The sequence below is a fragment of the Geotrypetes seraphini genome, chromosome 3 (assembly GCF_902459505.1).
Source record: "Geotrypetes seraphini chromosome 3, aGeoSer1.1, whole genome shotgun sequence".
NCBI lineage: Eukaryota > Metazoa > Chordata > Amphibia > Gymnophiona > Dermophiidae > Geotrypetes > Geotrypetes seraphini.
Genome location: NC_047086.1, coordinates 281,154,777 through 281,168,239, shown reverse-complemented (window position 1 = coordinate 281,168,239; position 13,463 = coordinate 281,154,777). Strand labels below are relative to the sequence as shown.

Here is a 13,463-nt window from a genome sequence, read left to right as displayed (position 1 = left end):
ACTGGTGTTAGACAGTGAGTGTAAACAAGGACCTAACAGAGAGAGAAGAAAAGTCTTATTTTGTTTACACCATAGCACTGGCGTGGGGTTGGAGAGGGTAAAAAGGCTACAAAATAAGCCTGTCAGGACGTTTGAAAAAAACCCCAAAAAAAACAACACCCCCTGATTGGGTGGAAAAAGTGAATCGAATTGAAAAATTAATTAAATAGGCCAAATCAAATCAAAATTTTTTTCCCTGAATTGGGCAGCACTACTGCCTGCACACAGCTCAGGAAGTAAGAAAGCTGAGCCATTCCCTCATTGGCTTCTGCTTAACTAATTTGTTAATGATGTCATAGACCAGGGGTGCCCAATATGTCGATTTACATTTTGGGCCCAAAATGGGTGCCTTCTGCACAGAAATTGGCAAGATGAACACACCTGGCATAGTACATTAATTGAATATATAGCCTGTACAATCTTTAGTTAGCTCCTCCTGCCTGTCTGCTCATTGGGTAGAGCAGTACAGTTCAGAAACTCTCAAATCCTTCTTCACCCCTTATTCTTCAGATCATGACCATTTTTGCAGCTGCCCATATTTGGTCACTGTTCTCTTCTTTCACATGTTTGCCCCTCATGTGACATGCTTAGACTATCTTTTTAAACAGTAGTCCTTATGGTAAATTCTGCCAATACCGCGATACAATGTTCATTTGACTGTAGGCATTGTATTCAATGTCTCAGGAATGCCCCCTCCCATCTTTTGAGTCAGCAATACTTGTTACCAGTGTGTGGTGTAGTGGTTAGAGCCACAGCCTTAGCCCCCTGAGGTTGCGGATTCATATCCTACATTACTCCTTGTGACCCTGGGCAAATCACTTAATCCCCCATTGCCCCAGGTACATTAGATAGTGAGCCTGCCAAGACAGATAGGGAAAAATGCTTGAGTACCTGAATGTAAACCACTTAAAGTGGTATATAAAGTGGTATATAAGTGGTTAAATGTTACCTCTTTAGTGACCCTGCCTTATTAGAATTATATGTATATTTATTTGGTGCTTAGTCTGAATAACTAAGTGATGTTATACTTTTATATTTCCTTTTACATTTATGTATTTTGGATGTATTGAAATGATAAATAAAAAAAAAAGATTTGAGATGGAGGCAGAAAAACTGAATATGAAAATCAGTGTCAAAGAAGGATGTAGTGCAAAAAGTAAAAGAGGAAAGAAACAGCAAATGCATAAGGAGGCCTTGGAAACAGCACTAAGAACACAGATGGAACAAGATGACCAGAAAAATAAAATCACCAGATAACAAAGATAGGAAAAATGTTAGTGATTGAAATATGTCAATTTTAAACATTTACATTACATTAAGTAATATCTTTATAGTTTCTCTGTAGTTATTTAACCACACCTGATCATATGCTAGTGTTATACAATTTAACTGTCTCTTCTATCAAACTGCGCTAGCAGTTTGTAGCAGGGGAGCAGCAGTATGTGTGGGGAGTAGCGGGCCATTCAGCGTGTTTCTATCGCAGTTTGATAGCAGAGGCCCTAAGTGTTCACCCTTTTGTGTTATTCTGCAATAATTAACACCATTAGAAAATATTAGTATTTTCATTTCTTATACCAGTGTTTTTCAACCGCTGTTCCGCGGCACACTAGTGTGCCGCGAGATGTTGCCTGGTGTGCCGCAGGGCCGCCGGGCCCGGAGCTGACAGGGGGCCCGAGGCAGGGGCGCCAGTAGCTCGCCAAGGCAAAGTGAGTCGATCACCCAGGACTCACTTTGTCTTGGCGATCTAATCTATCGAGCCGATAAGTCTTCTTCTCCCCGACGTCAATTCTACAGTCGGAGAGGAAGTTCGGGCCAGCCAATCGCTGCCTGGTTCGGGCCAGCCAATCTCTGCCTGGCTGGGCGGAACTTCCTCTCCGATTGTAGAATTGACGTCAGGGAGAGCATGCGTCGGCGTCGGCTTTGGGGCCTGTTATCCATTGGTGGGTCCTGTTCCCCGATGGCAGCGGCAGTGGCTTGGGGAACGGCAGGGAGAAAGAAAGAAAGGGGGCAGGCAGGGAAACAGAAGGAAAGAAGAGAAACAGAAAAAAAGAAAGAAAGGTCAGGGAGAGAGGAAGAAAAAGTTGGGGGAGGGAATGAGATGTGGAGGAGAGAAAGCATACAGGCTGATAGAAGGGAAGAAAGATTGGATGCACAGTCAGAAGAAGAAAGTGCAACCAGAAATCACCAGACAAGGTAGGAAAAATGATTTTATTTTAAATTTAGCAAAGTGGAGGCAGTATTACCACAGTTTTCAAAGGAATTTGCCCAAATAACTTAATAGTTAACTGGGTAAATTCCCAGAGATGAAAACTTCCCTTCACTTACTATGCACAGTTCTGAATTTATATCTGCTGTCTATATTTTACAATATGGTCACCTTTTACTAAACCGCAATAGTGGTTTTTAGCGCAGGGAGCCTATGAGCGTCAAGAGCAGCGCTGGACATTCAGCGCAGCTCCCTGCGCTAAAAACTGCTATTGTGGTTTAATAAAAAGGATGGAGGGTATATTTGTCTATTTTTGTATGCTATAAAAACCAAATACAGAGAGAGACTGAGAGCTGTTGACGAAGAGCTACGTGTGTGTCTTTCTTCGATTCCAGCCAGAATATCAGCTTTGTGTTCAGCCAAACAGGCCCAGGTTTCGCACTGAATAAAGTATTTTATAATTTTTATTTCATAATAAAGTAATTATAAAATACTTTCTTTGTGTTTATTTGATTCCTATTCAAGAGAATTACTTTATATATAGTCAATATAGGCAGAGAGTTAAATTTTTTAACATTTTCTTATGGTGGTGTGCCTCGTGATTTTTTTCATGAAACAAGTGTGCCTTTGCCCAAAAAAGGTTGAAAAACACTGTCTTATACTACCAAAACAGCCCTCTCGCATATTGTGACGCTTCGGCAGAGCCTCACCTGATCCGTAGGTTAAAATGGCCCTGGTTGGGAGGCCCTGTTGCATTTAAGTGGTCATTATGATACAATTAGATAGGGGAAATTGCTTAGTATAGCTGGTCCCTTGTTTAAAACAAAAAGGTGATTCCTTCTCTCCCCTCCCCCTTTCCTCCAGGCTTACAAAGGCTAAGGGGTTTTCCAACACATCTGACCTGGAAAGAACTTCAGTTTGCTATCAAAACAGCCCTCTCGCATATTGTGATGCTCCGGAGCGCGTTAACGGCTTACGTCATAAAAGGGGGCGTGGTGAACGTTGAGGGGGAGACCTGTGATTGGGTTAAGTGTTTAGAATGGCCGTTGTAGTTTGAATGTATGCCCGGCTGGGCTGGAGGCTGTCTTGATAGCTTTTTTGGTGGTTGTTCTTACCTCACGTTGCTCAGCCAACGGCGTTGTCAACTAAAGGAAAATAACTAACGAGTGTGGGATGGCGAGTCCAGCGTCTTTTCTTTTTTAACGTTTCCCGAGATCGAGAAGTTAAGCTTTCTGTGGGCTAGCAAAGGATGCATTGCAAGACGTTCCGCAGCGAGTACATGAAGCGCTTCAAGGACCCCCATTGGGAGGCCCACTGGCAGCGTTACGAGGAGCTGCTGCGTTATCGGCGCGGGCGAAGGCTGCGGGAACACGAACATTGTCCCTGGGTCTGGGAAGGCTGGGAGGAAGTGTCAGACTCCAGCAGCTGCAGCTCTACGTCCTGCATCTGCAGCTCCAAACAGCTTCCAGAACCCGATCACCTTCCAAGCGGCCTACTGGCAGATGCCGAGCAGCAGAACAACAAAGCCGGCGCCAGCATCGAAAATACAAGAAAACCCGACATTATAGAGCGTCCTCAGACACTAGGTAACAGAATGGCTTCAAAATTAGCGACTTAACTCGGGAAATGTGCGTTATTGGAGGCGAGGCTGGTGATATCATGCAACTTTTTTTTTTCTCATTTAAAAGCATAAACGCATCTACACTATATGACTAGGGAATGCATCATGTTGAGCTCAATTTCTCTATGGTAGCGTATTCCAACTGGTGTGCCGCTGTACAGGTATCTTCGAAGAAAAATGGGGAGACCCAATGATCCACAGTCTCATGTCCCTTGTCGATGTTTCAAGCCTCTGTATATAGCATGATCACACTTGGCTCACTTGTTTCATCTTGTAGTCAAGTATAAACACTAATATGCATGCTCCAGATTGTCATCACAGTCACTTCTTATCTTTCTCATTATTCATCATTACCTCTTCCTTTTAGGACCCCTGAGGAAGACGTGTTCGCCAAAACATGAACCGTGTAGGGCAGGGATACGGAACTCCAGTCCTCGAGAGCCGTATTCCAGTTGGGTTTTCAGGATTTCCCCAATGAATATGCATGAGATCTATTTGCATGCACTGCTTTCAATGCATATTCATTGAGGAAAACCCAACTGGAATACGACGGCTCTCGGGGACCAGAGTTCCCTACTGTAGGGTCTGGTTGGATTTTTATTACAGTACTAGCATTTTAGCCCGTTACATTAACGGGTGCTAGAATATATGTCTGTGTGTCTTTATTTCTGTCTCTCTCTCCGTCCCTCCCGCTGTCTGTCTCTCTCCCTGGCCCCCTTTGTCTATCTGTCTGTCTTTCTGTGTCTCTCCCTGCCCCTGTGTCTTTCTTCTTTTCTTTCTATCTGTCTCCCTGCCTCCTATGCAGCAGCATTTCTCTCCCACCACTTCCCTGTGCAGCGGCAGCATTTCCCCTACCCCCCCTTTCCCTTCTCGCGGTCTGGCCGGCTCCCTTAGTCCCTTACCGCCCCCCCCCTCCCTTCCTGCGGTCCCGACAAACCTTCCGATTCAAGCAGCGTCTGCAGCACTCTACACACTGCTGCTTAAGGGCCTTCTACTGCCCAGCAAATCAGGGCAGTAGAAGGCCCCGAAGCAGCGTGTGTAGAGTGCTGCAGACGCTGCTTGAATCAGAAGGTTTCAGGACCCGCAGCCCTTGCCGGACCCAAAGCGAGCTCTTGATTTTTTGGGGTTTTTTACGTGGAGGAGAAGAAGCCTGGGAGGCAGGAATTAAAGTCCGTTGGGGGAGGGGAGGAGAGCAGCTCCAGTCCGGCCCCCGATGATGTCGCTCTGGCCAGTTCACACTCCAAAGCCGCGGGAGACGCTGTGCTGTACGGCCTCTTTCTGTTGCCGCGAGCATGGGTTCTGGCTGACAGACTCTGCGCTACAGCGCGCATGCGCACTCCTACCTGCGGGTCCCTACAGCACACGGAAAACAGGAGCAAGCAGGTGGGAGTGCGCATGCATGCTTAGGGCTATATTATATTAGATTTTTTATCATTGTACTTTTTTATTTGAATTTTCATGGTTTTATATGTCAGTGTTTAATAAATTATCTCCAGAACATTTGTATCCACAGTTTTTGTTTTCATCGGTACAGGTATCTTCTGTAGATCCAGATCCTCCGAGACATCTAGGTATTGCCACCGCTTTTCAGTAATTTTGAGCAGTCGCACTTTCTCGCTGTCTGGGCTCAGGTTAGTAAGGTCTATGGAGGGTCACTGATACAAGCAAGGCCCAGCAGCATCAGAGGTTGCTTGATGTACTGGTGCATGCAAGTGGTGATCTCCATGTTTAGCTACCAGTAAAGCCTCTGATGCTGCTGGCCCTTGAGTGTGTCTGAGGCCCCCATCCTCAAAAGCTTGCTATGCAAGTAGGTTGGTTTTAATCAATCTTAACTTGCAAGCTTAGGCACTCCCCCCCCCCCTTTCACCTCCATGCTCAAAAGGGTTCTCAGGAACTCTTACCAATCATAGCAGCTTTACAAGGAGCTCATTAGTATGTATGTATATACAGTAGAAACCTTGATTTTCTGGACTAACCTCAGCAGCGAGCAGTCTGGATAATTAAAAATTTGGATGATTGACCATTTTTTTTTGTTGTTGTTTAAAAGTACCATTAGCGCCCACCCCTGACAAGAAAAGGCAGCATTCCCCCTCCCTGAACAGACAACACCAACTCTCTCCCGAACACAGGGGAAAGACCCCAGGCCTACCTTGTTTCCCTGGTGGTAGTCAAAATGTACAACACTGCGAACACCTGTCAGGGCTATAGAAGTGATCAATAGTAGTACTAGTAGTATTTAACTTGGCTATGTTTGGCACCTGTGAGAAGGTGCCTGGCGTTCTAGCTCCTTCAGCTTTCAATCAGCTTAGAGTCACAGTACATTAGGGTATAGTCCATTGTGTTTCTTCTCGAATCGGAAATCGGGCAGCACTACTGTGCAGGGACATAGGCAACGTATCCCTGGCGGTGCAACTTAATTTTGGGTCAAAGGCAAGGAGGGGGCATGAACTTGAAACAGAAAGAAAGGGGGCATGAACATGGGACACAGAATGGGGAGAGGAAGGGGGCACTAACTTGGGACATAGGGGGGATAATTGTTGGGCATGAGTGTGTGAGTGAGAGGAAAAGAGATGGTGCACATGGAGAAAGGAAGAAAGAGGAAAATTGGGCAGAGAGAGGAGTGAGGTAGAGATGCATGGGGAACAGAAGGATGAGAAGAAGAAATGTTGAATATGGTGGTGGAGAGGGACAGATTCAACGGGGTGCAAGGGAAAGGAATATTGGACATGATGTTGGAGAGGGGTGATAGGAGAAATGGGCATGGGGCTGGTGGGCAGTGGTGAAAAATGTTGCACATGCACCAGGGGATGAGAGAGAGAGAAATGTTGCATGTGGCAGTAGAAGGGGTGGGAGAGATGCCTGGATCTCTCAAGACAGATGAACAGAGAGAAGGAGACATGTTGCCAATAGGGGTGGAGGAGAGAAGAAGAAAAGTTGGACTCGTGGAGGGACAGAGAGATGTTGGTTGGGGAAGGGAATGAGGTCTGGAAGAAAGGAAGCGTACAGGAGGCAGAAATATTGGATGCAAAAGTCAGAAGAAAGTGCAACCAGAGACTCATGAAATCACCAGATAACAAAGGTAGGAAAAATGATTTTATTTTCAATTTAGTGATCAAAATGTGTCCGTTTTGAGAATTTATATCTGCTGTCTATATTTTGCACTATATTTGTCTATTATCCCAGGACAAGCAGGCAGCATATTCCCACACATGGGTGACGTCACCGACGGAGCCCCGCAGCGGACAGCCTCGAAAGCATCTTGCTTGAAGATCTCGAGCTTTCGATTGCTGCATCGCGCATGCGCGCGTGCCTTCCCGCCCAAACTAGGGGGCGCATCTCCTGAGAGGATCCTCAGTTCAACGTTTTCCGCGGAGCCGAGAAGACTTGTCGACTTGGTTCCCGTAGCGTTGTGCCTTCTCTTCACCGCGGCTGAGTACTCTTTATTGTTTTCGGTCGCTGTGTTCGTAATTCTATTTCTACTTATATTTTATTTAAAAAAAAAAAAAAAAAAAAGATACATCTTTTGGTTTTTCTTTAGCGTCGGGTTAGAAGATTGAGGCCTAGGCCTCTCTTCTCCGTTCTCGACACGGACTTTGTCCTATCTATGTCCCGGCCTGTTACCGGGTTTAAAAGGTGTTATCAGTGTGGTAGAACTATTTCCATCACTGATCCACATAGTCGGTGTATGATCTGTCTTGGGTCGACTCATCGCCCCGAAGATTGTATTCGCTGCCTCACTCTTCAACCTCGTGCTTTTAAACGTCGCTGCGACAGATTTTTGGAGCTTTTTCCTCGTATGGAGCCTGAAAAAGCTGTGGCCTCGGTCGAGGCATCTGTTAAATCCTCGACTCCGGGACCAACCTCGAGTACTAAAACCTCGACCTCGCCTCCTCGACAGGCCTCGGCCTCGAAGACCTCCGGGTCCTCGGCCTCGAAGGCCTCGACGATGTCCTCGAAGCCTGGATTGGGGGGTAAGTCTCCTGCTTCCTTTTCAGGTACCATCTCTAAGAAGCCGACAGAGTCTACCTCCATTCAGCCTGGGGCCCCAGGTTTGACTCCGTCTTCCAGACCTTCAAAACGTGCTTCCAAGTCCAGGGAATACTCTCGATCGAGGTCGCCCTCCTTGGAACGCACGAGACCTCCTGTGACTCCGAGTCCTTTGGTCTCCGTCCCCATGTTTGAGGATATGCTGAAGTCAATTCTGACTACGCAAATTTCCTCAATAGTGGCTCAGTTGGTACCGGTCTCGACTCTGTCTGCGCAACACCAGCCTGAGCATAAATCGGCACCCTCTCGGCGATCTCCTCGTCGCAGGTCTCGATCCAGGGTTTCCTCGTCAGACTCCTCGTCTGAACATGGAGCTAAACAAGCATTACCTCGATCGAAGCACAGGTCTCGATCTTCGAAGCTTACCTCTACAAAGAGCTCGAAGCATTCTGATATTACTTCTAAAGCTCATACTACCATTGCCTCTTCAATATCGTCGAGGCATTCGAGGTCGAGGACACCACCTTCGAGGCATTTGTCTCGAGAAAAATCTCCTCTTACTAAACCTCGTACTCCGCGCACTTCTCCGACTCGGAGCCTTAAGCGGAAACATTCAGCCACTCCTCCTCTGACAGGCAGTGGAACATCTTCCATCACTTTACATCTTGAATCTGAGCCTCTATCTCAGTATTCACGCGAGGCTTCTCCATCTTTTTCAGTGACACATCGTTCTCGTTCTCTTTCTCCTGAGGAAGCCTCGACCTCGAAGTCTGCTTCTTTTGCTAAATTTGTCTTCGACATGGGACAGGCTCTTAATATTGATTTACATTCTGATTCAAAATACACGCCTGAATACCTTGCGGATATGGAACTTTCTCATCCTCCTAAGGAGACTTTACGTCTACCCATGACACCGGTGCTGAAGCAGACGTTTCTACGTAACATGGAGACTCCTTATTCTGTGACAGCTATTCCATCGAAGCTGGAGTCTAGGTATCGTACTGTTCCATGTAAAGGGTTTGAGAAATCCCAACTTTCTCATCAATCCCTAGTGGTGGAATCTTCCCTGAAGAAGGCTCACCCATCTAAGGTGTCTGCAACAGTTCCACCAGGACGCGAAGGGCGTACTATGGACAAGTTTGGGCGCAGACTTTATCAAAATTCTATGATGACAAATAGAATTTTGAATTATAACTATGTCTTTACTTCATATTTTAATCATTTTTTGAAGCAGTTGTCATCTTTTTGCCCAGACTGGCCCAAAGAACGCCTTTCTGAATATAAAAACATTATTCAATCTCTGTCTCAGTTACGTCTATTCATGTTGCAAGCATCTTATGATGCTTTTGAGCTATCCTCCAGAGTCTCGGCATTTGCAGTGGCTATGAGACGTCTTGCATGGCTCAGGATTGTAGATATGGATCCCAACTTACAAGATCGTTTAGCAAACCTGCCGTGTCAAGGTTCTGAGCTCTTTGATGACTCTATTGAAGCAGCTACTAAAAGGCTTTCTGAGCATGAGCGTTCCTTCGCCTCTTTGATTCGTCCGAAACCAAAACCTTCTCTGACTAGAGCTTACAGACCTCCAGCTCGTCGTTACCCCATGAAGTCCACACCGGCTTTTTCTAGGCCTCCACCTAGACGGCCACAACAACAACGTCCTCAAAAGCCTCAGACACCTGCTCCAACCAAAACAGCTCCGTCTTTTTGACGGTCCAGTGATGAGCATTCCAACCTCTTTGCATCCAAATTCCTCCCTACCAATCGGAGGTCGTCTTTCCCTTTTTTCATCTGTCTGGGAAACCATTACATCGGACCTTTGGGTCCTTACGATCATCCGAGAGGGATACTCTCTGCGCCTGCTTCAGGTGCCTCCAGATCACCCTCCAAGAGAGTGTCTTTCCAGTTCCTCGCAACTCCCTCTTCTTCTTCGGGAGGCTCGAGCTCTTCTTCACCTTCGAGCAGTGGAGGAAATTCCTCCTCCCGAACGCAACCAGGGGTTTTATTCCAGATATTTCCTGGTTCCAAAGAAGACGGGGGATTTGCGACCCATTCTGGATCTACGAGCTCTCAACAAATTTCTAGTCAAAGAAAAATTTTGCATGCTTTCTCTCCCGATCCTGTACTCCCTCATGGATCAAGGGGATTGGATGTGCTCACTGGATCTCAAAGAGGCTTATACTCACATTCCTATTCATCCAAATTTTCGCAAATATCTCAGGTTCAAGGTGGGGAACCTTCACCTTCAATACAAGGTTCTTCCATTTGGCCTAGCAACCTCTCCTCGGGTCTTCACCAAGTGTCTGGTTGTGGTAGCCGCGGCTCTTCGAGCCCAGGGATTGCAAGTTTTTCCTTACCTCGACGATTGGCTTATAAAAGCCCCTTCTCGTTCAGGGGTTACGCAAGCGACCCTTCAGACTATTTCTTTTCTTCAAAGTCTGGGGTTTCATATCAACTTCCCAAAATCTCACTTAGTTCCAACTCAATCGATTCAATTTATTGGGGCGGTGTTGGATTCCATCCGCATGAGAGCTTTTCTTCCTCTCAATCGACAGAATACTCTCTTAAACCTTTGTCATCATGTAACTTCCCTATCAACTATCAGAGCGCGTCAAATGATGGTCCTTCTCGGTCACATGGCATCTACAGTACATGTGACTCCTTTAGCAAGACTACATCTTCGCATCCCTCAGTGGACTCTGGCATCCCAATGGCAGCAAGCTCTAGATCCTCCTTCTCGCCATATAACGGTGACGCCTTCTTTAAAGAAGTCTCTCCGCTGGTGGATGCTCTCTTCAAATCTTTCCAGAGGTTTGCTGTTTCACCATCTTCCTCATCAGAAAGTTCTCACAACAGATTCGTCCGAGTACGCATGGGGAGCCCACGTAGATGGTCTCCGTACGCAAGGATTATGGACGGCCACAGATCGTCGATGTCATATCAATCTGTTGGAACTCAGAGCGATATTTCTGGCTCTCAAAGCTTTTCTTCACATCCTTCACGACCAAGTAGTCCTTGTTCGGACGGACAATCAAGTAGCAATGTATTATGTCAACAAACAGGGGGGAACGGGTTCCCATCCTCTGTGTCAGGAAGCTCTGAAGTTGTGGCATTGGGCGATTTCACACAACATCTTTCTTCGAGCCGTTTATATTCAGGGTATTCAGAATTGCCTTGCAGACAAATTGAGTCGTCTGCTTCAACCTCACGAATGGACGATCAACTCCCCCACACTTCGTCAAGTATTCAACCGATGGGGGACTCCTCGGGTGGATCTTTTTGCGTCACCCAACAACTTCAAACTTCCTCTGTTTTGTTCCCGCATCTTCTCCCCTCTTCGTCTCGAGGCGGATGCGTTTCTACTAGACTGGAGGAATCAGTTCCTTTACGCCTTTCCTCCTTTTCCTCTGATTCTCAAAACTCTTGTCAAATTGAAGTCGGATCATGCCACAATGATTCTCATAGCTCCTCGGTGGCCCCGACAACATTGGTTCTCTCTTCTTCTGCAACTCAGCATCAAGGAACCTCTTCTTCTGCCAGTTTTTCCTTCTCTGCTCACTCAGAGTCAGGGATCCTTACTTCATCCAAACCTGCAGTCTCTTCATTTGACAGCATGGTTCCTTTCCACCTGATGGATTCTGCTGAATTTTCTCAGTCTGTTCAGGATGTTTTTCTGGCTTCCAGAAAACCGTCAACTCGTCAATGTTATAGTCAAAAGTGGACCAGATTTTCTTCTTGGTGTTCCACTCATAATCTTCAGCCAACTTCTTCTTCTTTGGCTTCTGTTTTGGATTATTTACTTCATCTATCCCAGTCGGGTCTCCAATCCACATCTATTAGAGTTCATCTTAGTGCAATTGCTGCTTTTCATCAGCCTTTAGAGGGGAAATCACTCTCGGCACATCCTCTAGTTTCTCGTTTTATGAAAGGTCTTTTTAATCTCCATCCACCGATCAAACCTCCCCCTGTGGTATGGGATCTTAATGTGGTCTTGGCTCAACTGATGAAACCTCCTTTTGAACCTATTGACTTGGCTCATTTTCGATATCTTACTTGGAAAACTGTTTTCTTGATTGCTCTCACTTCAGCTCGTCGAGTTAGTGAGTTACAAGCTTTGGTTTCGGATCCACCTTTTACTGTTTTTCACCATGACAAGGTGGTACTCCGTACACATCCCAAATTCTTACCTAAGGTAGTTTCTGATTTTCATATCAATCAGTCTATTGTTCTACCCGTATTTTTTCCTAAGCCACATTCTCACCCTGGTGAGGCGGCTTTGCATACTTTGGATTGTAAACGTACGTTGGCTTTCTATCTTCAACGTACTCAACCTCACAGAAGTTCTCCTCAACTTTTTATTTCTTTTGATCCAAATAGATTGGGTCATCCCGTTTCGAAGCGTACTATCTCCAACTGGTTGGCTGCGTGTATTTCTTTCTGTTATGCTCAGGCTGGTCTTCCTCTACAGAGTCGAGTAACGGGCCATAAAGTCAGGGCTATGGCGGCTTCGGTTGCTTTCCTCAGATCAACTCCTATTGAGGAAATTTGTAAAGCTGCCACTTGGTCCTCGGTTCACACTTTTACTTCTCATTATTGTCTGGATACTTTATCCAGGAGGGATGGCCATTTTGGCCAATCTGTGTTACAGAATCTTTTTTCTTAAATTGCCAACTTCCCTCCTCCCTTTTGATTTAGCTTGGAGGTCACCCATGTGTGGGAATATGCTGCCTGCTTGTCCTGGGATAAAGCACAGTTACTTACCGTAACAGGTGTTATCCAGGGACAGCAGGCAGATATTCCCACAACCCTCCCACCTCCCCTGGTTGGCTTCTTAGCTTGGTATCTGAACTGAGGATCCTCTCAGGAGATGCGCCCCCTAGTTTGGGCGGGAAGGCACGCGCGCATGCGCGATGCAGCAATCGAAAGCTCGAGATCTTCAAGCAAGATGCTTTCGAGGCTGTCCGCTGCGGGGCTCCGTCGGTGACGTCACCCATGTGTGGGAATATCTGCCTGCTGTCCCTGGATAACACCTGTTACGGTAAGTAACTGTGCTTTTTTGTATAGTTGTTTCCGAGATGACATTGCATATTTTAAAGTCATCTGTCTTGACCTCTTTGAAAAAAACCCCAAATATAAATGATAATTAACATTTTCTCTGTGTACAGTGTGCTTTGTTTTTTTTAATTTAGTGGTAACCATTATGTATTAAGATTATATTGTGTGTATATGAAAAATGGATGGAAGAAATTGCATTACAATTAGTACTACTGTGTTTCCCCAAAAATAAGACAGTATTTTATGTTAATTTTGGGTCCAAAAACGCACAAGGACTTACCTGTGCAGCATCTTTCCTCCCCTCTCCCTCATCCCTTTGTGCAGCATCTTTCTATCCATCTCATAAGAAGTCAGAGTTCCAGCACATGTTTAATACTCAGGCAGCATATGGTACAATCCTCATGCGATGCCTTTGAGCTCTCTTCTCGAGTTTCTGCAATGTCTGTGGCCATGAGGAGGTTTGCAAGGCTAAGGATAGCAGATATGGATGCTAACCTCCAGGATCACTTAGCTAATATTCCCTGCCTTGTAGATGAGCTTTTTGGGGACACTATT

General features: G+C 45.9%; 1 protein-coding gene across 1 annotated transcript in view; it reads left to right on the top strand.

The window, feature by feature from the left end:
• The first annotated feature begins 3,193 nt into the window (after nt 1–3,193).
• CCSAP (centriole, cilia and spindle associated protein) overlaps nt 3,194–13,463 on the top strand; it is a 45,580-nt gene continuing 35,310 nt past the window's right edge. Inside the window, exon 1 of the mRNA XM_033938982.1 lies at nt 3,194–3,831. Within this exon, the coding sequence (XP_033794873.1) occupies nt 3,495–3,831 (337 nt within the window). The 5' untranslated portion in view covers nt 3,194–3,494. The remainder of the gene's footprint in view (nt 3,832–13,463) is intronic.